We start from the raw sequence: 21,719 nt of genomic DNA, 5'->3' as shown, positions 1-21,719 counted from the left end.
TCTTAAAACGGAAGTTACGATTGAAAATTGTTCTCCTGTTAACAATACAACCAAAAGTTGTGTCAAAATATTCAATAATTATAAATGTGACTATACACTTTACCAGACCGTTACTGCTCAGTAACAGTTTGCTGTTTGTTCAAAATAGCAGCACCTACAGAAGCTCAGAAAATGCCTCAGAGATTCATTAAAATGTGGAATCTTGCTGGCTGCCACTTGGCTGCACGATAAGAAAATCAGCTTACGTTACTTGAAGCCATTTTCTTAGTGTTCTACTCGTTTCTGTGTGTCCATTTAAAAAATTCCAATTATTTTAATTACCGTAGCCTTACCTTGTCTTCCTCCATCCAACCCCCTGGGGTTCTTCATGGTTTTTTTTTTTGCATTTTCTCGATAGCTCTTTACAAGTCCAACTGCAGTTAAAGTTATAATCATTATAATCAGACAGCTTTTCTTTATTTGTGGAAATTTTTCAAACAACATCTAGTATCATTGTAAGTGTAGAAATAAAAGCTCCCGGTGACAGTTGAGAAACTATTCAAAAGGCAAGACTGTAATAGGCGTGAGTCAAACTTGAGATTTTCAGGAGCATTTTGGGATCATTTCTACTTTCTCTATAATTCAACAGTTTATGCCAATATTAATGAAACCGCTCCACATACATACTGTAGCTGTCATTAGTCTGTGAAATTTTGAATGGGCAAACACGGCATTTAGTTTGACCTGCCGATGGGAACTTCCACATCAGGTAAACCTCATATTGTACCTTTGTGTGACGCTGTCATTGAACTACTATTAACAGGTACAGTAGCAGAAATACATTTTATGTAAATGTGAGCCCACGTCTGTCGCCATTGTTCAAGGTAAGAATGGCATGAAGTGACATTTCCCAGAGGTGTTGTTTAATTCTTCATGTGACTCAGGTATGTCAGAACGGCCCCTCCTCCAGCCATCTACACGATCCACCTATCAAGTGTACACCGAGCTACACCCCCGCCCACCTTCTGTACCGATGTGCCCTGTCAGCTGGGGCCCAGTGAGCAGAGATGGTGTAAAACACACTCGACTGGATACCGAAGACTCAAGCCAGGACCATCACAAAACTCGGACTTGATACTTGACAACAAATAATGTAAGATCACCATCTAATTTTCAAATTAACTTGAAGTCGTTTTTCTGTTGTTGTTGTTGTGACTGCCTTTTTTTTTTAAAGTCTCATCTTGAAGAAGATACTAAAAGTCACATGAGTTACCCGTTATATGACCAATTATTATTTATTTTTTTTGTCAATAGAAATGTAAAATTGTGTCTTTGTTTTGGATTGAATGACTTGGAATAAGTAAGTGAAGCCATCTCAGGTGGCTTGTTGGCAAATTCAAATCGACTACGCCTGTCATGATCTATTTGCCAGTCCACTTTATTTTCTTCGATTATTTGACCCGTAACTAGAGTGTGTCTGAAATAAAGGAGCAGTCCACTCTTATAAACTCAGTTGGGACTTATCACATTCTTGGTGATAAGATCTAAGTCTCACTGTATGAGTAAAACTACTCCCAAACACAAGGACCTATTAAAATTTGCATCTCAAGGTTTATGCAGATACTGTAGCTTGAATAAAGAAATGCTTCTTTTTTTTTTCTTTCCCCATTTCAGCTTCCTCAGCTGAGGAAGTCATGGGCTTACAAAGTCATGGGAGATCTGCACTGTTAACCTACTTTGCTTGGTCTGATTTTAACACACAGTGTTTCAGCCTTCTCATGTTATATAACATCAGAATCACTTCACACATCTCAAGTTAACTGTTAAATACTGTTAATTACAATAGTAGTAGCATCTTAAAGTGTTGAAACTGTTTAGCCCAACTTTGTAGTCAGTTCAAACCCATCTGTGCATAAAAAAGTCACTTCACCTGGAACCAAATTTGGTTGTACTACCCTTCATCATCATCATCATAATAATAATAATAATAATAAGAAGAAGAAGAAGAATCACTTTTATTTGTGTAGCGCTTTTAAAAACACTCTAAGGCACTTTACGAGGTTAAGACAAAAACAACCCCCCCCCCGAACAACAAATGAGACATAATGAAATCACAAAAGAAGACAATCGTAACATCAAAAATGGTGCAACGGTGTGTAAAATGGAGAGATTATGTTATTTCATGCATCCTGGAACCTGATAACATGATAAACTGTCCACTGTCGTAACCGCTGTCCCTGAATGAGTTAAACAATAGATTGTGTAATTACGGGTTAAAAGCAGATCTAAACAGGTGGAATTTTCATGCCGTTTTAAAAGAGGGGAGTGTGTGATTGTGTCTGGGGTGATGAGGGAGAGCGTTCCAGAGGGGGAGGGCAGCGATAGAGAAGCCTCTGTCTCCCCAGGTCCTATGCTAAGTTCAGATGGGAGGCATGTGGAGGTTGGTATGGGCAGATCTGAAACTGCAGGTGGGGGTCTGATGGTGAAGGAGGTCAGTGAGGTAGGAGGTGGCGAGGTGGTGAAGAGCCTTAAAGGTGATGAGAATAATTTCAAACTGGTTTCGTTGTTGGATGGGGAGCCAGTGAAGGTGTTGGAAGACTGCGGTGATGTGGTCTCTGGTGTGGGAGTGGGTGAGGAGACGGGCAGCAGTATTTTGGATGTATTGAAGTTTGTCGCGATCTTTGGCGGGTAGAGCAGACGACTATTGCAGTTGTCGAGTCGTGAGGTGATGAAGGCACAAACTAATATTCAAACATTTGCCTGCAGGATTTTCTGATAGGCTGAAGAATTCAATGTTCCATTCATAGCTGCAAGTCGTCCAGGCTGTGAATTAGGAACAGCCCAAGTCTAAAATGTTTTGGACATGACGAGACGACATGCGCGGTAGATTCACTTGGAGTTTGCTCGTGAATCTGTAAGCACCAGGGCTTGTGATTGGCTGACATATGGAAGCTACAACTTATCGCGATGGCGTTTGCCGATATTGTCGCATTTTCCCCTATGTACAAAAGTAACTTCACAGCAGAAGAACAGGAGAAGAAATGCATGATAAACCAAATGTTCTTTATAATCCGAAGCTCCGTAGAGTGCAGAAAATACGGTTTTCATCTTGGTAGGCTGGGCTCTTTTGTCTGCATCTTCACCAAACTTGCTGCTTTTTGTTTGTCACACATGAAATTGACTTTTTTTTTTAAGCAGCTATCCGTCCCTCCCATTCATCCATTTTCTAATCTTTCTATCCTCACAAGGGTCGCGGGCGTGCTGGAGCCTATCCCAGCTGTCTTCGGGCAGTAGGTGGAGTAAACCCTGAACTGGTTGTCAGACAATCGCAGGGCACACACAGACAAACTGCGCTCACAATGACACCGAAGGACAATTTAGAGTGTTGCATTACCTGCCAGGCATGTTTTTAGAATATGGGAGAAAACTGCAGTTCCCGGAGTAAACCCACAAAGGCACGGGGAGAACATGCAAACTCCACACAGGAAAGCTGAAGCCGAAATCAAACCCTGCACCTCTGCACTCTGAGGCCGACATGCTAACCAGTCGACCACCGGGTGGCCCTTGAAGCTGCAACTTGGTAATAAATAAGATAGAAAATGTTTCCTCTCAAATATGAACATAAACACAACTTCCTCATTTAGAGTCAAAAGTTATCATCATTACTGCCTGCTAGCGGGAAAAGTAGGAAGAATGCGTCTTGGTTCTTCAATGCCATTACAATTATTTATTGTGGCAAAATGGATTTGTGAGATTGCACTTTTGATGTCTCTTTCCAGTGATAATCCCACGATGAATATAAAAATGATTGCAAATATTTTTTTTCCTCTCACTTTCTAGATGACGGATTTCTTGTTCCTGGATAGCACATGTGGTTTGCTGACCTTAGAGAGGCCATTTTCCTTCCCCGTGTAATACACATTGGCACATTTCACGTCAGGTTAATTCAGGAATCGTTCCTGAAAGTTTCACATTCCATTGTGGGGGGAGCTGTAGAAAACACACCGTTTTATGAATTACGCATATCAAAGTGTCTCTGATTGTAGCAAAACATGTTGGCCAGATTAGTCTTTTCGGCCTAATGATGGTCTCCTTCATCTAAGAGCGTTAGTCAAACATCTGCAAATGGAGATTTTTTTTCCAGTCAAATTAAACATCTTGTCATTCTTACTTTTATCCACCAATTTGGCAGGGCAAAGGAAGCCAAATGTGTTTGTTTTGAAATGTTATGTTGAAATGTTAATCCAGCTATGCACATGGGCAAAATTTGTGATTTTTAAAAATTATTTAATTGAATAAAATTAACAAAATTATTCATAAATAAATTTTTCAGGAAAATTCACCACACGCACACACACACACACACACACACACACACACACACACACACACACACACACACACACAATTGTAGTCACAGCAACATCACGCTGCCCGGAATTAGTCTGATAGCCTTTAGCAATTGTTTTCTTTCTAATCTCCGGAGACTCCTTCGCTTCCTCGGCTCCATTTTTTGTGTTTAGTTCACATCATGTTTACCAAACAGCACACTGACTACTTATCCACCTTAATTGGGCCGACTGACTGATTACAAGACATTTGTGATGCTAATTAGAGAATACACTTCAGTTTTTTTTCTATTTTAAAGAAATATCTGATTTTCATGAGTTAATGTTCATGAAATTGTTATTTATGACTACTTTTGTCAGATTCAATTGATTTCTATAATCACTATGGTGTTTTCTTTCACTAGCAGAGAGCTACTAACAATTTTGTGGAAGTGTGTGGAGTTGATGCGACAAATTGCAAATGATTTTGAAGCCTAAAAGTGCACCTGAGGTGGTGTGACCTTGGGCCATTGAGTTCTTTTCTCCGTGTACCCTGCCTCTCGTCCAGAGGACTATCCGGGTTGACTCGTGACATGTTGGCATGAAATTGTGTCGACCCTGTTCGCGACTTCCATCAGAACACTTGTGTTACCGAACAGAGAAGGTTCAGACCTCCCACTCCACGCTGTCAGTCAAATGAGTGTGTAAGTGTGAAGTGGAGGGCAAGTGAAGGAGTGCTCATTTCCCATACATTAGCTTGCCTTGGTATTGGACATGAGTCAGCAGATTTTTCCCAAGGAGGTAACTGTAGCCCCTCCTTCTCTCAACAGATCAAGGCTGGAAAAGAAAGTTGATTTTAATCCCCGAGAGGATTAAGAACCCCCATGAAAGATTAGATGAGACCTCTGCCTCAAAGAGGACAAATTAATGTACCACCTCAGACTTGGGAACCGCTTGTACAGTTGCTCTGTAGATTATATCTCCATTTTGATGTGAGCTTTGCGATCAAGAGTTTGAGTACATATTTCTGCTCCTTACAGGAGGGTGGAAGTGCATTCTAAAACTATACTATCCCAGGCACATTCACCAAATGATCAAGAATAACGATATCAATTTAACTTGGAACATTTGTTTTTTTAAAATCATAGCTCACTTCATATTTTGAGGCTTATTCTCCCTTTCTCCATTATCTCCCGCTCACAGAAGACGAGTATGGAGAACAAGGCGCTGGAACCTGACTCTGTGGGTATTTCCATGGAGGACAGTATCATTTGTAATGGGGGTACTCAGCAGCAGGAGGCGTCCATGTTGAAGCAAAAGAAGATTGAGAACCAGCTGAAAGAAGCACAGCGCTTCACCCATCTGCCCAAACGCTCACCCGTGGATCTTGAGTTTATTGACATCTCTTACACCATTCAAGAGGGATCGTGCTGTAGAAGGAGAGGTAATGCACATTAAATTCATTTGTCATACAAGCATATTGTGAAGACATCCATTCGTCTGTTTTTCAAAACCAATTTTAATTTAAAAATCTGATATTTAGATACATTTTAAAAGCACTTTTCCCCTACGTATGTCAATGTTCGACCGCATTTTGTTGAAAATCTGTCTCAAATCGCTAAGATGGCATTACCGATGTTGATCAAAGCGCAAACTAATTGAGAGCGAATCCACAGTGCCTCCAATGGTTGCATTTATGAAGTGCATTACCATTTTCACTCAAACTGCTTCAGGAGTCTCATCTCACTGAGCTGGACTGCTTTCGAAGGTGGCGAATGCTGATTCGTCAACATCTCACAAATCTTGTTGAAAATCAGGGGGTCGTCTCTATCATGAGGGGCATTTACTTTCACTGTCGAAGATGGATTCTGATAATATGGAAAGGAACTGTGTGAAAGGAATTTAACAGAAAACAAATGATTACTATTACTTGCAGGTTCGTGCATTTTCAAATTCCTCTTTCACGAATTGCTTCACCGCGCTCTTTTGCTATTTCTGTCCTTTCATGCACCCTGTCACCTGATAACATGATAAACTGTCCACTGTAGTAACCGCTGTCCCTCACAGGGTTATACTCATCCAAACAGGCATGTTACAACGTAGGCTAGTCATTGCCTTTCTCTTTGTGCCTATTTTTTTATGATCCAAAATATATGAAGTGAAGGGTGACATTAAAGACACTTTTCGTCAATAATGTGTGACTATAAAAAGGCTCGAAAAGGTTAGGCAATCATCCTCAAGAAGGTTTTGAAGGACTTTACTTAGCCCGGTATATATGAGAATTTTCTCTCATTCACAGATCAAATGAAGCTAAACATTAATATTCCAAGTCTTTGGTTGTAAATATAAGTATAACTTCGAGATTGTTAGAGCATTGCAACAGATTTTCAAAGCTAGACAAAATGTCAAAAATGAGCAAAAGTAGTGGGGTGGCGGGACGCTGATTGACGGGCATCGAAATGACTTGCTACGGCTTGGACTGAAGCATCAAAGCGGTGCTCATTCGCGTCTCATGCTTTGATGACGCAAGGCAGCGCTGAGCTGCAAGAACTCATTGCCCGTTGGCACGTCATACGTACGTCGCGCTAAAATGCTTCAATTGTGCAGAGATATTTTCTCACTCAAGCATCAGGGTTCTTTTTCCCTGGGTTTGTTCCGAGGGGATTGGTGAGCTCACCTGTGGACAGCACAAACGCTACACACTGCCGTCTCTCCAACTGTGAACCACATTCCAACTATTTTTATTCAGTTATTATTATTATTATCACAACTACAACAACTACTACGACTACTACTACAAATAATAATAATAATCATAATAATATCCTGAGCAAGAAGTGTCGACTCCGGTGCGCATTTCTGAAATTTTGCCTTTTTTGACTCTGTTTTCTTTCCCCTCCTCCGTAAACCAAAGCGAGTTGTCAATGTCTTTTTATGAGATTTGAAAATGCAAACTGCCAATACTGCTCAGGTTTGAGTTTTTGGTGGGGATGCGCTGCATACATTTTCCCGTGCGAGAACCGTACGTGATTGCCTATGCGTGCAGTTTCGAGAAAACATTGACGGGCGTTGATCTCACTGAGTGCCAAATGCTTGTGAATGCTCAGCACACATGAATGTGCTGACATACTCAGCTTAAATTAATCTCCTCTTTTATTATTTATAATTTTATCTGTGTTTTTTTTGTTCTTGTTTGTTATTGCAAAGTGTCCTTCAGTGTTCTGATAGGCGCTTATAAATAAAATGTATTATTATTATTATTATATTGGCAACATGCTCACGTGGTCTCTAGCATGAGCAGATCAAAAAGAACTTTGGTGACACATCTTTCGACTGCTCACAAATGCATACAACTGGTTTGCGAATCCTTGCCAGTGTTCGTAAGACAATGTTGAAATTTTCCTTGGCATGAGAAACAGTGTTTCCGACAAGTAAAACTGTTTGCAACCTTTTACAAACCTCAACGAAACCCAAAGTTCGCTGCATTCGCCTCTCAGTGATATACCGGCTTGAAAACACGATGCCTCAACAACCAATTCCCCAATACCTTCAGAATTTGTGAATCTGTACAGTACTTTGTCCCACACTTGATTACAAATCACAGTTTACACTTCACTGTCTTTACAACACATATTCCAAATGAAATGCCGTATTGGCCCGAATATTAGACGATGTTTTTTGCATTGAAATAAGACTGAAAAAGTGGCGGTCGTCTTATATTCGGGGTCTAGACATTATACCCATTCAAGACGCCAGATGGCGCCAGATATCATTGAAGCGAATGCTGAACTTGACTCCCCAGGCCAAAGTGAACCCCTATCACGAAGAATAAAAATAAAAATAGCGGTAGCACGAAGAAGAAGAATAAAAAATAGCGGTAAGAAAGAAAAGAGAAGAAAAATATTGAAGAGATGACAGAAAATGGAGAAACGTAGCGACAATCTTGCGAAAAGTGGGTCAAAGATCGGCCAGGTTAACCGGCAGCTGAGGAGAAGTTCTGATGTAATTTACATTTCAAAAACCAGAAGCCATTCATTTACGAATGTGATTGCACTTTAGTTTACATATTTAAATGTTCAGATATTAAGATTTGAATGAGGCAAAATAACATGCTTTTTCTCTCAAATATATTGTTATAATCATTTGTTTCAGATGTACTGTAATTATTTTCTGTATAAAAATTAATTTGGTGTTCAAAAAGTCTTTATTCAAACTTGAGTCTTGAAAAAGAGGGGGTCGTCTGATAATCAGGCCCGTCTTATATTTGGGCCAATACGGTATATATGGCACAAGATTACTGCACGTTTCTGCCGCATGCCTGTGAAACTCAAGTCCAACATAGGATGCACAATAAGTCTTTCGTTTCTATTCAGTTTTCTGTCTGCGACTTAGCAGTGGAAGTCACTGCCATATGGGAGTTGTATACTGATCACTTTTAAAAAACCTGTTAAACTTAAAAGTATTTTTCTAATAATGAGTTGATCCGCTTGAGGCAAAGGGTTCACAGCACTTGCGTGAACTTGCTTAAGTATGAAATACACCTACAGAGAAACTCAAAATCCCCAAATGTCAAAGGGAGGAGGGTTTTTTTTTTTATATAAAAATGTTGCTTTAGGGCGGCCCGGTAGTCCACTGGTTAGCACGTCGACTTCACAATGCAGAGGTATCGGGTTCAATTCCAGCTCCGGCCTCCTTGTGAGGAGTTTGCATGTTCTCCCGGGCCTGCGTGGGTTTTCTCCGGGTACTCCGGTTTCCTCCCACATTCCAAAAACATGCATGGCAGGCTGATTGAACACTCTAAATTGTCCCTTGGTGTGAGTGGGGGCATGGATGGTTGTTCATCTCTGTGTGCCCTGCGATTGGCTGGCAACCGACTCAGGGTGTCCCCCGCCTACTGCCCGAAGACAGCTGGGATAGGCTCAAGCACCCCCTGCGACCCTAGTGAGGATGAAGCGGTTCGGAAAATGAATGAATACATGAATGTTGCTTTAAATTGAATGTAGTCTTTCTTAATCCTTTCATCTGTACATGTTTTGAATGGATTAATAATGATTTGTAGACCCTAACTGAGGTGTGAATATGGCAAATAAAGCATCAAATTAAAACATTACCAACATCCATCCACCCTTTTTTTTTTTTTTTTTAATCCTGCTTGTCCTCATTCGGATCACGGGTGAGTTGGAGCCTGCCCCACCTGACTTTGTGCGAGACTGCACCAGACAATCACTGGAAAATAAATATACACAACCATTCATTCTCCTTTTCACACTTGACAATTTTTGGAACGTGAGAGGAGGCAGGATTACCGGAAGAAAGTCAAAACAAGCACGAGGAGAAAATGAGAACTTTTTTAAGGACAATTTAATTTTAAGCAAGCAGTATTGAGAAATTATCTGTCACACTGTACACGCACACTAGTTTGATTTTTGTTGACATTTGAATACTATCAATCTTCTGTTACTCGTTCTGGAAAAGAATAGTCTCCATGCTATGATCAGTGCGGAGGTGAATTACACCCACTGTTGATAATTTCTCATATGAGCAGCGGATCCTTGAATAGGACGGCTGCGCCGCTGTGGGAGCCATCACAGCCGACGTCAGTCCTGACTCATTGAAACTGCTCATTCCGTTCCCTTTAAATGCTGCGTGCTCGTCTCACACTAGAGTCTTGACATGAAGTGGGCTCTTTGAAACCACCCCACCCACTGATCGTCCGTGTGACCCCCTGACCCCAAACTTTGGCTGGGCCATCCAGTGGAATGATTTTAAATATATCATACAATGATCAAGAAGGTTAGATGCCCACCATTCAGATATTTATGAAGGAAATATGTCTGACATCCACCACACATATATTTGCGCAGCTCAGAATCTATTTGCAGAGTAATTAAATGAAATGCGTATTGTGTCTCTGCTGTACTGAGAAGTTTTCATTTACTCTTACGGCATACAGTATATAAATCCATAACTGATCAGTGCCATGTTTTTTATTAGGATTTAAAGCCTTATTGAAATGCCTCTCTGGGAAATTCTGCAGTCGGGAGCTTGTAGGAATCATGGGTCCCTCAGGTGCTGGAAAGTCTACCTTAATGAACATTTTGGCAGGATACAGGTGAGCTAAAATTCCTGTAGAGCTATAAAGCTTTATCTTTGTTTGCTATGAGTAAAATCAGCTCTTTCTCGAGTACCAAGTAGGGTTAAGTAGGGCCTGATAACATGATAAGCTGTCCACTGTCGGCCTGAAAGGGTTAAAAGGCATATAATAATAATAATCATCATCATCATCATCATTCCCATGTGGTGACTTTTATCCATGTACTGTTTTACATGTTACATTTCTTGTACTTTAATATTTTTTCAGTCCCAAATGAATATATCCTTTACTCTGATCAGGGAAACGGGAATGAAGGGTCAAATCTTTGTAAATGGGAGACCCAGGGACCTGAGGTCATTTCGGAAAATGTCTTGCTATATCATGCAACAAGACATGCTGCTGCCACATCTCACTGCACGAGAAGCCATGATGGTAAGCAGTAACAGATTATATTTAAAGATTTATATCGTGTGCAGAGGTCGTGGGTTCGATCCCGGGCCTTCCTGTGTGGAGTTTGCATGTTCTCCCCGTGCCTGCGTGGGTTTTCTCCGGGTACTCCGGTTTCCTCCCACATTCCAAAAACATGCATGGCAGGCTGATTGAACACTCGAAATTGTCCCTAGGTGTGAGTGTGAGCGCGGATGGTTATTCGTCTCTGTGTACCCTGCGATTGGCTGGCAACCGGTTCAGGGTGTCCTCCGCCTACTGCCCGAAGACAGCTGGGATAAGGCTCCAGCGCCCCCCGCGACCCTTGTGAGGATAAAGCGGATTGGAAAATGGATGGATTTATATCGTGTGTGTTTTTTCTGATGTGAAGTTTGTTTTTGTGCACTGTTACAGGTATCAGCCAACTTGAAGCTCAATGAGTCTATGGATGTGAAGAAAGAACTGGTAAATTCGAAAAAGTTGACAAAGGACACAGGGTATCAATTTCTGGCAGTTTATGAAAGACTCAAAAGTAACGTTGACATGCTCATTCCTCTTAAAATACTCTACATGCAACAATCTGCCAGTTAACTAAAATTTGATCACATGACATGAAGCCACTCATGGCGTAAACTATAAAGCACTCCTCTCATTTAATTTGCCAAGGAGTGCCAAGCGCTATCCTAAGACGCCAAATTGTCATTTGTTTGTTTGAGGCTGGAAGCATTTTGAATATACCGTATTTTCCGCACAATAAGGCGCACCTTTTAGCAGTCAATTTTCTCAAAAGCCGACAGTGCACCCTATAATCCGATGCACCTTATCTATGGAAGTTTTTCATAGTTCCTCAAGGCTCTGGATGCTGTGGGGCTGTCCTGGTTGACACGCCTCTGCAACATCGCGTGGTCAACAGGGAGAGTGCCTCTGGATTGGCAGACTGGGGTGGTAGTCCCTCTTTTTAAAAAGGGGGACCGGAGGGTGTGTTCCAACTACAGAGGGATCACACTCCTCAGCCTCCCTGGTAAGGTCTATTCAGGGGTGCTGGAGAGGAGGGTCCGTCAGGAAGTCGAGCCTCAGATTGAGGAGGAGCAGTGTGGTTTTCGTCCCGGCCGTGGAACAGTGGACCAGCTCTACACCCTTAGCAGGGTCCTCGAGGGTATGTGGGAATTCGCCCAACCAGTCTACATGTGTTTTGTGGACTTGGAGAAGGCGTTTGACCGTGTCCCTCGGGGAGTTCTGTGGGGGGTGCTTCGTGGGTATGGGGTACCGAACCCCCTGATACGGGCTGTTCGGTCACTATACCACCGATGTCAGAGTTTGGTTCGCATTGCCGGCAGTAAGTCGGAATCGTTTCCAGTGGAGGTAGGACTCCGCCAAGGCTGCCCTTTGTCGCCGATTCTGTTCATAACCTTTATGGACAGAATTTCTAGGCGCAGCCGAAGCGTTGAGGGGATCCGTTTTGGGGGCCTCAGTATTGCATCCCTGCTTTTTGCAGATGATGTGGTGCTGTTGGCTCCTTCAAACGGGGCTCTCCAACTCTCACTGGAGCATTTCGCAGCCGAGTGTGAAGCGGTTGGGATGAAGATCAGCACCTCCAAATCTGAAACCATGGTCCTCAGTCGGAAAAGGGTGGACTGTCCCCTCCGGGTCGGGGAGGAGATCTTGCCCCAAGTGGAGGAGTTCAAGTATCTTGGGGTCTTGTTCACGAGTGGGGGCAGGAGGGTGCGGGAGATCGACAGGCGGATCGGTGCAGCGTCTGCTGTGATGCGGACGTTGTATCGGTCTGTCGTGGTGAAGAAGGAGCTGAGCCAAAGGGCGAAGCTCTCAATTTACCGGTCGATCTACGTTCCAACCCTCATCTATGGTCACGAGCTATGGGTCGTGACCGAAAGAACGAGATCCCGGCTACAAGCGGCCGAAATGAGTTTTCTCCGCAGGGTGTCCGGGCTCTCCCTTAGGGATAAGGTGAGAAGCTCGGACATCCGGGAGGGGCTCAGAGTCGAGCCGCTTCTCCTCCACATCGAGAGGAGCCAGATGAGGTGGCTTGGGCATCTGATTCGGATGCCCCCTGAGCGCCTCCCTGGTGAGGTGTTCCGGGCATGTCCCACCGGGAGGAGACCCCGAGGGAGACCCAGGACACGCTGGAGAGACTATGTCACCCAGCTGGCCTGGGAACGTCTCGGGATCCCCCGGGGAGAGCTGGAAGAAGTAGCTAGGGAGAGGGAAGTCTGGGCTTCCCTGCTAAAGCTGTTGCCCCCGCGACCCGGCCCCGGATAAGCGGTAGATGATGGATGGATGGATGGATGGATGGATGGACCTTATCTATGGTGTCACAGTCTCTTTATATTCCCCATTGAGTTGTTTCCCTGTTAGTGTGTTCCTATGCCATCCTGTGGTGATTATTAGCAGGAACAAATTGTAACCTAAAAGGGTTCTGCCTGATGCTAATTGACATGTGCATTCGCCACCTCAAACTCAAACAGACAATTAACGAAGATAATACCAAAACCAGAGTTAACTACTGACTAAATAAAAGAAGAAGGAGACAAGCAGGACTTCGAAGGATATTTAGCCCCTTGTGGATGTGAGCTCATGAGGTTTGTGTTTCTTTTTGTTGAATCAATTGTCTTCGTCACTTTTGTCTTTCATTTATTGTTTTGTAATTCCATTTTTATTCTAAGTTTCATATCCGTGTTTGTGACCAGTTCTAATGGCTTTGTTACAGGTGCAGCGGTTGTGAAGGCTCAATATAAATAAAGCTGTATAGTATTGTATTGTATTGCTTTAGCATAGCTCCATCTAGTGGATCCATAGTGCAACCACAGCCACTATTGTAGCTTCTATTCAGTGCGCCCTATCTATGAAAACAGTTTTAAAATAGGCCATTCATTGAAGGTGCGCCTTATAGTGCAGAGAATATGGTAGTTAGCTAACCAAAGAGGGCGTGTGTCTTAATGCTGACTGGGTTTCCCCTCATTCATTTTTATCTTTGTTGATGTCCATCCTTGTTTGAAAGGTAAACGAGATTCTGATTGCCTTGGGGCTTCTTGACTGTGCTCATACTCGTACCAGCTCACTTTCAGGTGGTCAGTGTAAAAGGCTCGCCATTGCCCTTGAGCTGGTCAACAATCCGCCAGTCATGTTTTTTGATGAGCCCACCAGGTGAGACACAGTTCATTTACTGAACAGTTCACATTTTACACTTTGGGACAGAATAATTTTCTCTCCGTGTATAATAAGGTGTACTTGTTAAGATAATGCCACAAATTGAAGGAATACGAGTCAGATGTTGAAAATATTGCAAGCTGACGGATGTAAATGAACCTTCACCAAAAATATTGAAGTCATCTTGTAGCCTTTAGATTACCATATGTCACAAATTCACATTGTAAATACAGTACTGTTTAAATCACAATTTACAACATTGTCGCAAACGATCGTGTATGTAGTCCCCTATAGGGGTTGAAATACTTTTTTGTAGTTGATGCTGAGGTAATGTTAGTTAAGTCTAATCGATGTTGTCATTGAAATGTTTTGGGGTGACGAATCGTTACGTGCACACAAATGTGTTCACACACTTTCCATTCTTGGTTGCACTGAGCCCATCTCACGACTCATCATCCAATCCCATTCAACACTCAGTCATTTGCTCTCCTTTCATAACTCCTCGAGTGTAGTGGAGAGATTTTGACTTGATTGTTATTATGGACAATAAACAGCTTAACCGTTTTGGTTTCCCAGACTTATTGGCCACTAGCCACAAAGTTAGACTTAAGTCCCCCCCCCCCCCCCCCCCATTTGTGAACGCCGGTCTCTGCTGCCGAGTGAAATTTCTCCCATTTCAAAAGGATTTGTCAATACTTTGCCACTGTTATTAATTGACCAACGATCGTCTTTGTTTTGCCATCTCAGCAGAAGCTACAATATATTGTCTGTCATATCAGTGTTAAAGGAGAGTGTTTGGTAAATTTGATGACGAGTGACGTGAGGATTCAGCCAGGGATGGGCAACATGCAGCCCACATGTGACTCAACACTCTAGTTGTGCCCAAATTAGTGGACTGCGTTAATTGTTGTGAATTTGGACAGGCCTCATGTATCTCATTTTATGAGTGATGTCTTAAGATTAAATACAAAAATGTCTACTTATATTTAAAAGTAAGGTCAGAACCCGGGGTGCATTCCCGGGGTGCATTCGGATGCCTCCATATTCTAAAAAGAGAGGAACAATGTGTTGTAATATCAACATTCACTACTAGATGACAGCGCTTGTGCCAGGTCTACTCTACAGTAGTAAACCTATCGAAAAACAACATTCAATGCTCGTATTTCATCTTTTTAGTTGCATGCTGTGACTTTCAGCCTGTCCCATCAAGGGTCGCCACAGCGAGTCACTCGCATGCCACTTTAAAAATAAACTATAGTGCACATGCACAAACAGCAGAATAGACTGGCCATCCACATCCACATGTCTAAAAGTCATGACAAGAATTAATATGACAATACAACACAATAAGTAACACATATTCTAGTTCATATGGTCCCTTGCTGTTGAGATGAATGATGAGTGAGCCTGTTTCTGTTCCTCACCCTTTCCCTATGCTCATTGAACATGTGTTTTTGTTTCTCTCCGCAGTGGCTTGGATAGCGTGTCATGTTATCAGGTAGTGTCCCTAATGCGTTCTTTGGCGCTGGGAGGAAGGACTATTATTTGCACTATCCACCAACCAAGTGCTAAACTCTTTGAGATGTTTGACAAGGTATACAGTATTTCACAAAACAGCACTCACTCAAACATGAATGCAAAATTTGGATTATACTTTACCGATACTTACTGTATAATCATAAACTCTGTTGTTTTGTAATTGTTCCACCAAGGATTTAATTTAATGTTTTGACCCCCTTTTGTATGCCCGGGGGTGTCTTTAAAAAAAAAAAAATTAATCTGTTTGTTTTTTTCGCAACACCAATCAATCATCCTTCAGTTGTCCTGCCCTGTTACTTTTGTTACATGAGTCATTCATTCAGTTCCCTGCCTTTCTTCATTCTATGAACCTGTTTTTGATTGTCGCCTTACTTTTGCATCTTGTTTTCTTTGCTGTTCATGAAATCCTTGTTGATTATTTTTTCCATACTATTTATGTGTAAACATTGATTTGGCTTCATTGTTTACCAAAGTTTTTATGACTTTTGCTTCTCCGTGAATCTTAAATTGGTTATGGGGTGGGGACACACACTCACACAAACACACACACACACACACACGCACACACACAAAGTTTTTCAATTTGCTTTGTACTGATTTATTCACCCAAAATGTCATTAATTGAAAACATCTGTCCTTTCGCAGCTCTATATTCTTGGTCAGGGTCAGTGTATCTACAAAGGCACAGGCTCCTACCTCATCCCCTATTTGAAGGGACTGGGAATTTACTGTCCTACCTATCATAACCCTGCAGACTTCAGTAGGTCTATTTTTACTCAGTAAATTGTTTGAGATCATCAAACATCCTTTTAATTTATTTCCTTTTCACTAACATCACATCTTGCTGATTCTGATTCAGTCATTGAAGTGGCATCAGGAGAGTATGGAGACTTGAACCCCGTTTTGTTTGAGGCCGTCCAAGGAGGAATGTGTGCAACAGAAGAGAAGAAGAACCAGTGTGGTAATGATAGATCATTGGTCTATACCACAGCACAGTCCAAGGTGAGCAGTAAAGAAAGTGAACATTATGACCAAGAATGAGAAGATATATTCAGGATAAAACTACATTTGGGATTATTGCCTTTCCGTCATATGTCGTAGAAGCAGTATCGTAGCCCTTTCGAGACAGCGGTTACTACAGTGGACAGGTTATCATGTTATCAGGTTACAGGGTGCATGAAAGGGTTAGGGTTATTTTTATTTCCGTGGTTAGAAGGAGAAGGTGAAGAAGTACATGTTACTGCTTTAAAATATTGCACATACATCTTCGACCCCCGATAGCTTAATGAAGAGGTTTGCATGGAAATTTGTTGTGATTCTTAAGGTATGTACGGCACTCTAAGACCACCTGTCCATGTTTTGCTCAGGATACTGGACACATAGAGAGACACACTTTTGCTACAAGCACACTGACACAGTTCTGCATTCTCTTCAAGAGAACCTTCATCACTATTTGTCGAGACCAGGTAACTGATTACAGCAGCATACAAATACTCTGTGATGGAAATGTAGCATAAATAGAACGGAAACAATATAGACATACTTCAATGTATTTTTTTCTGATTTTTCAGGTTTTGACCCACCTCAGACTGATGTCCCATATTGTCATAGGTGTGTTGATAGGCTTGCTCTATCTCAACATTGGTAATGATGCCAGCAAGGTGCTTAACAACACTGGATTTCTCTTCTTCTCAATGCTTTTCCTCATGTTTGGAGCACTCATGCCAACTGTGTTAACCTGTGAGTATCAGGTTCAACGTCGGCATTTTGGTGACTTTGTCAATGAGTATACACGTTTCTTATATTTCAGTTCCTATGGAGATGTCAGTGTTTCTGAGGGAGCATCTGAACTACTGGTACAGCCTGAAAGCCTATTATCTGGCCAAGACCATGGCTGATATTCCATTCCAAGTGGGTTGGTAGTTGTAGATCTGTTTATTATTTTGGTAATGTCCCAATTACATAGCCATTCTAACCCGCTGTTTTACCACCCGTCCACAAGGTGTCGCGGGAGCTCTAGGGTTGATTGGCAACACGAGGAAGCCGGTAACACATTCTTGGTGCTGCTGAGTAAAAACTGCTTTCAAGCTCATAAACGGACTGGTCTCTTCATATCAAAACTACAGTAGTGGTCGAGTCTAAAATGAAAAGAATCAGATGTCAACATTACTGTGCAGCAGGGGTCAGCAACATTTTTGGAACTGTTCTAATATTAGCTCACCAGAGAGGTGACGTTTTTTGGTGTGTTTCTATCCCCAAAAAATATAAAGCACATCCAATGTTTTGTGTTGTTCTCTTTTAAAATCACACTTGCCTTGGTGTAAATTTGAAAATTATATATTTGAAAACAACAATGGGCGCAATGACGTTGAGATGATGATTTATTCCCAAATAATTTGAGCAGATTTGTTGTCAGAAGTTGTTATCAAACTGATAGCCTTTTGGCCTTAATCAATATCCAAGAAGCAGCTCTCAGTTTCAAAACGGCTAGTGACTCCTGTTAGAGATGCACTGGTTGCCAGCCAATTACAAGGCACATATAGACAAACAATCATTCACACTGAATAGTCATCAAGAGCCTAAAGTCAAACCCCATACGTCAGACTGCCAAATCGATATGCTAACTTTTAGGCAACAGCACCACCTGTGGCATACAAATGGTAACTGGGATTGTGACTTTACGAATACAGGTACATGTGCTTCTGTTTAGCGATAGATTGATGTGTGAATTTAAGTTAAATTTAAGTTGTAGGAACATCAACGTTATGCCTGTGGACACCAGGTAGCCCCCAAAGAGCCTGCTCTAAAAACAGCTCACAAGTGATGGGCCATTGAGATTTTCTGGATATGTTGTAGAAGCCATCATTTGAAAATGTACACCGACATTGATTAATGGAAATGAAATCTTGCATATGACATTTATTTGTTTCCTTATTATTGTGAGAAATCGTTGACATAATCGGTGTCTTTATATCAATGAATATCATTAAACATAACATCGAATTGTAAATGTGTTTTTTTTTCCAGAAGTGTCTCGCAAACTGGTTAGCTTTCACATTATTATTACAATAACAATATGTTGTTTCAGGTGATCTGCCCCATCATGTACTGCAGCATCGTGTACTGGATGACAGAGCAGCCTGCAGAGGTTAGCCGCTACCTCCTCTTCATAGCGCTGTCCACTTGCACTTCTCTGGTCGCGCAATCCCTCGGCCTGCTAGTTGGCGCCGCCTCCACCTCACTGCAGGTACATGAGAAAAATAATAAAAAGAGGAGAGAAAAAAAGCCCCCACTCTTTTTTACATTATTTATTTATATATTGGAGTTCACCATGTGCGTATTTATGTCCATGTACTTGTACACAGGTGGCCACATTTGTTGGACCAGTCACAGCCATCCCGGTGCTGCTTTTCTCTGGATTCTTTGTGAACTTTGACACAATTCCAAAGTACCTTCAGTGGAGCTCTTATGTGTCATATGTCAGGTGCGTGTAGTATCAGAACACATCAAGGAGGGTGACACTATCTGCTGCTCAGTAAATGTTTGATTAGTTTTCTGTCAACAGCTCATATATAAATCTCTCTCTTCGGCCAAAAATGTGGCTCCCATTGCCCGAAAATGAGCGTGTGCGCTCTCTTTCACTCACAGACACACACTGCTACACAACACACACGCATTTAACATTTAGCATTTAAAACAGGTTTTCCACAGCAGGCATTGTGAGATTTGTTCTTGGTTTTACTGTTCGGTGCTTTCTACCGTCTTTATTACAGATTTGTTTGACTGTTTATTGTATATGTTAAATTGCTCCATGTACAGCACTTTGTATGCAGCGATGGCTGTTTGCAAGTGCTCTATAAATACAATTGAGTTGAGTTGAGTTGAGTGAATTTCACACATGACTTAGCCTGAAAAGAGTTGCGGGTACAAGTCTGTGCACAAAGTACTATTTAAGTGCATGCCATTTACCGTTTATATATGTGATGAAATTGTTCCACATGGTTGTGCATTTTCAGGTTACGGCTCACTCAAATTCCCGCTGAACTAACTGATTCAAAATGTTCATTTGTCGTATAGACAGTACAAACACAACGGTACCACTGAAACATCAAATTATTACTTTGTATGTTTCCCTTCACTGATGCAAAGCAGTTTAAAAGGTCAACTATTTGAAATAATGAAAGATTAAAACTGAAAGAAAGGGGCAGGTAAGGTACATTAAAAACAATCTAAAAACACTGAGACAATTTCAAAAAAAATCTGATTTTTTAAATTTGAAAAATCTGATTTTTACAGAAGTAATAATTTAGTTCAGGGGTCACCAACATGGTGCCCGCGGGCACGTTTTTAAAATGAGTGCATTAGTGATGGGACATTTTTCTTAAATGTAAAAAGTGGCTGAGATTTTTGAACAAAAAAGTGCTGCATATTATATTTATTTGTTTCCTAATTGTCCGGCCTTACTGTGTGGAGTTTGCATGTTCTCCCCGGGCCTGCGTGGGTTTTCTCCGGGTACTCCGGTTTCCTCCCACATTCCAAAAACATGCATGGCAGGCTGATTGAACGCTCAAAATTCTCCTTAGGTGTGAGTGTGAGCGCGGAAGGTGGTTCGTCTCTGTGTGCCCTGTGATTGGCTGGCAACCGGTTCAGGGTGTCCCGCGCCTACTGCCCGAAGACAGCTGGGATAGGCTCCAGCACCCCCCGCGACTCTTGTGAGGATTAAGCGGATCGGAAAATGAATGAATGAATAAATGTTTCCTAATTATTGTGAGAAATTGTTTAGTGTACCATTTCCATACCATAATGATGGTGGCCACTATGATCCCCAAAAAATAAATCAATCAAAAAAGAACTTCTTTGTGTGTATGACAAAAAACCCTGACCTCTACGACTATGAACAGCACTGAGAATGATTAAGTAGTGAACAAAATTTAGCAATGAGTTTACCCAGATGTTTCATGTGTTAATACATCCCCGCAGGTATGGTTTTGAAGGAGTAATTCTGTCCATCTACGGGATGAATCGTTCCGAGCTGGAGTGTCCCGGCAAAGCATGTCGCTTCCAACAGCCCGAGGAGGTTCTTCAGCTGTTGGACGTAGAAGACGCTAAGCTCTATATTGACTTCATCGTCCTGGGTGTTTTCTTTCTCATCCTGCGACTGGCCACCTACCTTGTTCTCCGCTACAAGATCAAGGCCGAGCGGTAGCTTGCTTGACAGAAGGTTTGTACTGTTGCCATTCCAGACCAGGCCATCGCTCTCATAACCTGAAATAACCTCTCTTACATTGGCTTTTTTTGTTTTCATTTTTAAATTGCACACATCGCTGCTGAAATACTTGCTGAAATACTCAATTCTGTTGGATGAACTTGTATTACCTCAATACACCAGCAGGATTATTCTTCTGTTTTCAAACACATTTTTAGTTCAATAAGAGTTCCCCGAACCGAGCACAAAGAGATATTTAACATCAAGCTGGGTATGCACAGTGCTCATTTCCACTCACTCGGGGAATACAAGTCAACCCTCCCCATGACAAATACAATTTACACAATAATATTTCAGTCTGTTTTGAAACATATTTGAGCTCAAATGACTGTAGAAATCAAATAATCCCTTACGCTAGATGGACTGTTTTCTATAGCTGTAAATTAATTTGCTATTCTCAAATTTTATCTTCTACTTACAAAATGTAATCTAAAAATCCTTTGAATCAAAATACAACATCCATTTCGGGGGGTTTTTCTACTATTGTCTGGATTGCTTTTATGGACTAACATCTGAGTATTTAAGATAAATGAGTGTCCTTTTATTTTTTGTGCCCACATGACATCCAGTTATACCAGGACAATATGCAATCATGTTTGGTGCTAACTTTCATGACCAATGTGGAAAACTTGCATCTGGACTGCATGTTAAAAGGAGCATGATGAACAATGACAAAAATATTGTATTTGTTATGAAGACTTTTTTTTTTTTTTTTTTACTCAAACTGGTCTTTTCTGTTGTCTTTTTTTTTTAGCTCGACTGCACAATCAATATTAAATAATTGAGAATCTAATAAACAATGATCTGACTACTGAAATGGAATGTTTCAAATTATTCACCACATTCTACTAGTGTAGATTAATGTGTCACACTTGATGTTTTATTAACCCTTTCATGCACCCAGTAACCCAGGGGTGGCCTA

At 41.5% G+C, this 21,719-nt stretch overlaps 1 protein-coding gene across 1 annotated transcript; it reads left to right on the top strand.

Moving 5' to 3' along the window:
• The first annotated feature begins 1,014 nt into the window (after window positions 1-1,014).
• Window positions 1,015-21,614, top strand: LOC147197682 (ATP-binding cassette sub-family G member 4-like). Its single transcript, XM_086125826.1, has 15 exons — window positions 1,015-1,132; window positions 5,511-5,751; window positions 10,302-10,419; window positions 10,701-10,833; window positions 11,242-11,292; window positions 13,844-13,989; window positions 15,463-15,586; window positions 16,177-16,291; window positions 16,391-16,533; window positions 16,899-16,997; window positions 17,103-17,271; window positions 17,342-17,442; window positions 18,620-18,778; window positions 18,897-19,015; window positions 20,512-21,614. The coding sequence occupies exons 2-15, from the start codon at window positions 5,520-5,522 to the stop codon at window positions 20,735-20,737; spliced, it is 1,935 nt and encodes a 644-aa protein (XP_085981952.1). The 5' UTR covers window positions 1,015-1,132; window positions 5,511-5,519; the 3' UTR covers window positions 20,738-21,614.
• The last annotated feature ends 105 nt before the right edge of the window (window positions 21,615-21,719 follow it).

The sequence above is a fragment of the Hippocampus guttulatus genome, chromosome 12 (genome assembly GCF_054856545.1).
Source record: "Hippocampus guttulatus isolate MCC_2025c chromosome 12, RoL_Hgut_1.0, whole genome shotgun sequence".
In the NCBI taxonomy this organism is placed as follows: Eukaryota; Metazoa; Chordata; class Actinopteri; order Syngnathiformes; family Syngnathidae; genus Hippocampus; species Hippocampus guttulatus.
This window is presented reverse-complemented; position numbering and strand designations above follow the sequence as displayed.

Coding starts and splice junctions, on each gene's coding strand:
- LOC147197682 (XM_086125826.1), top strand. CDS start 5,520: ATGGAGAACAAGGCGCTGGAACCTGACTCTGTGGGTATTTCCATGGAG. Junction 13,990..15,462: donor TTTTTTGATGAGCCCACCAG/GTGAGACACAGT, acceptor TTCTCTCCGCAG/TGGCTTGGATAGCGTGTCAT. Junction 19,016..20,511: donor TCTTATGTGTCATATGTCAG/GTGCGTGTAGTA, acceptor ACATCCCCGCAG/GTATGGTTTTGAAGGAGTAA.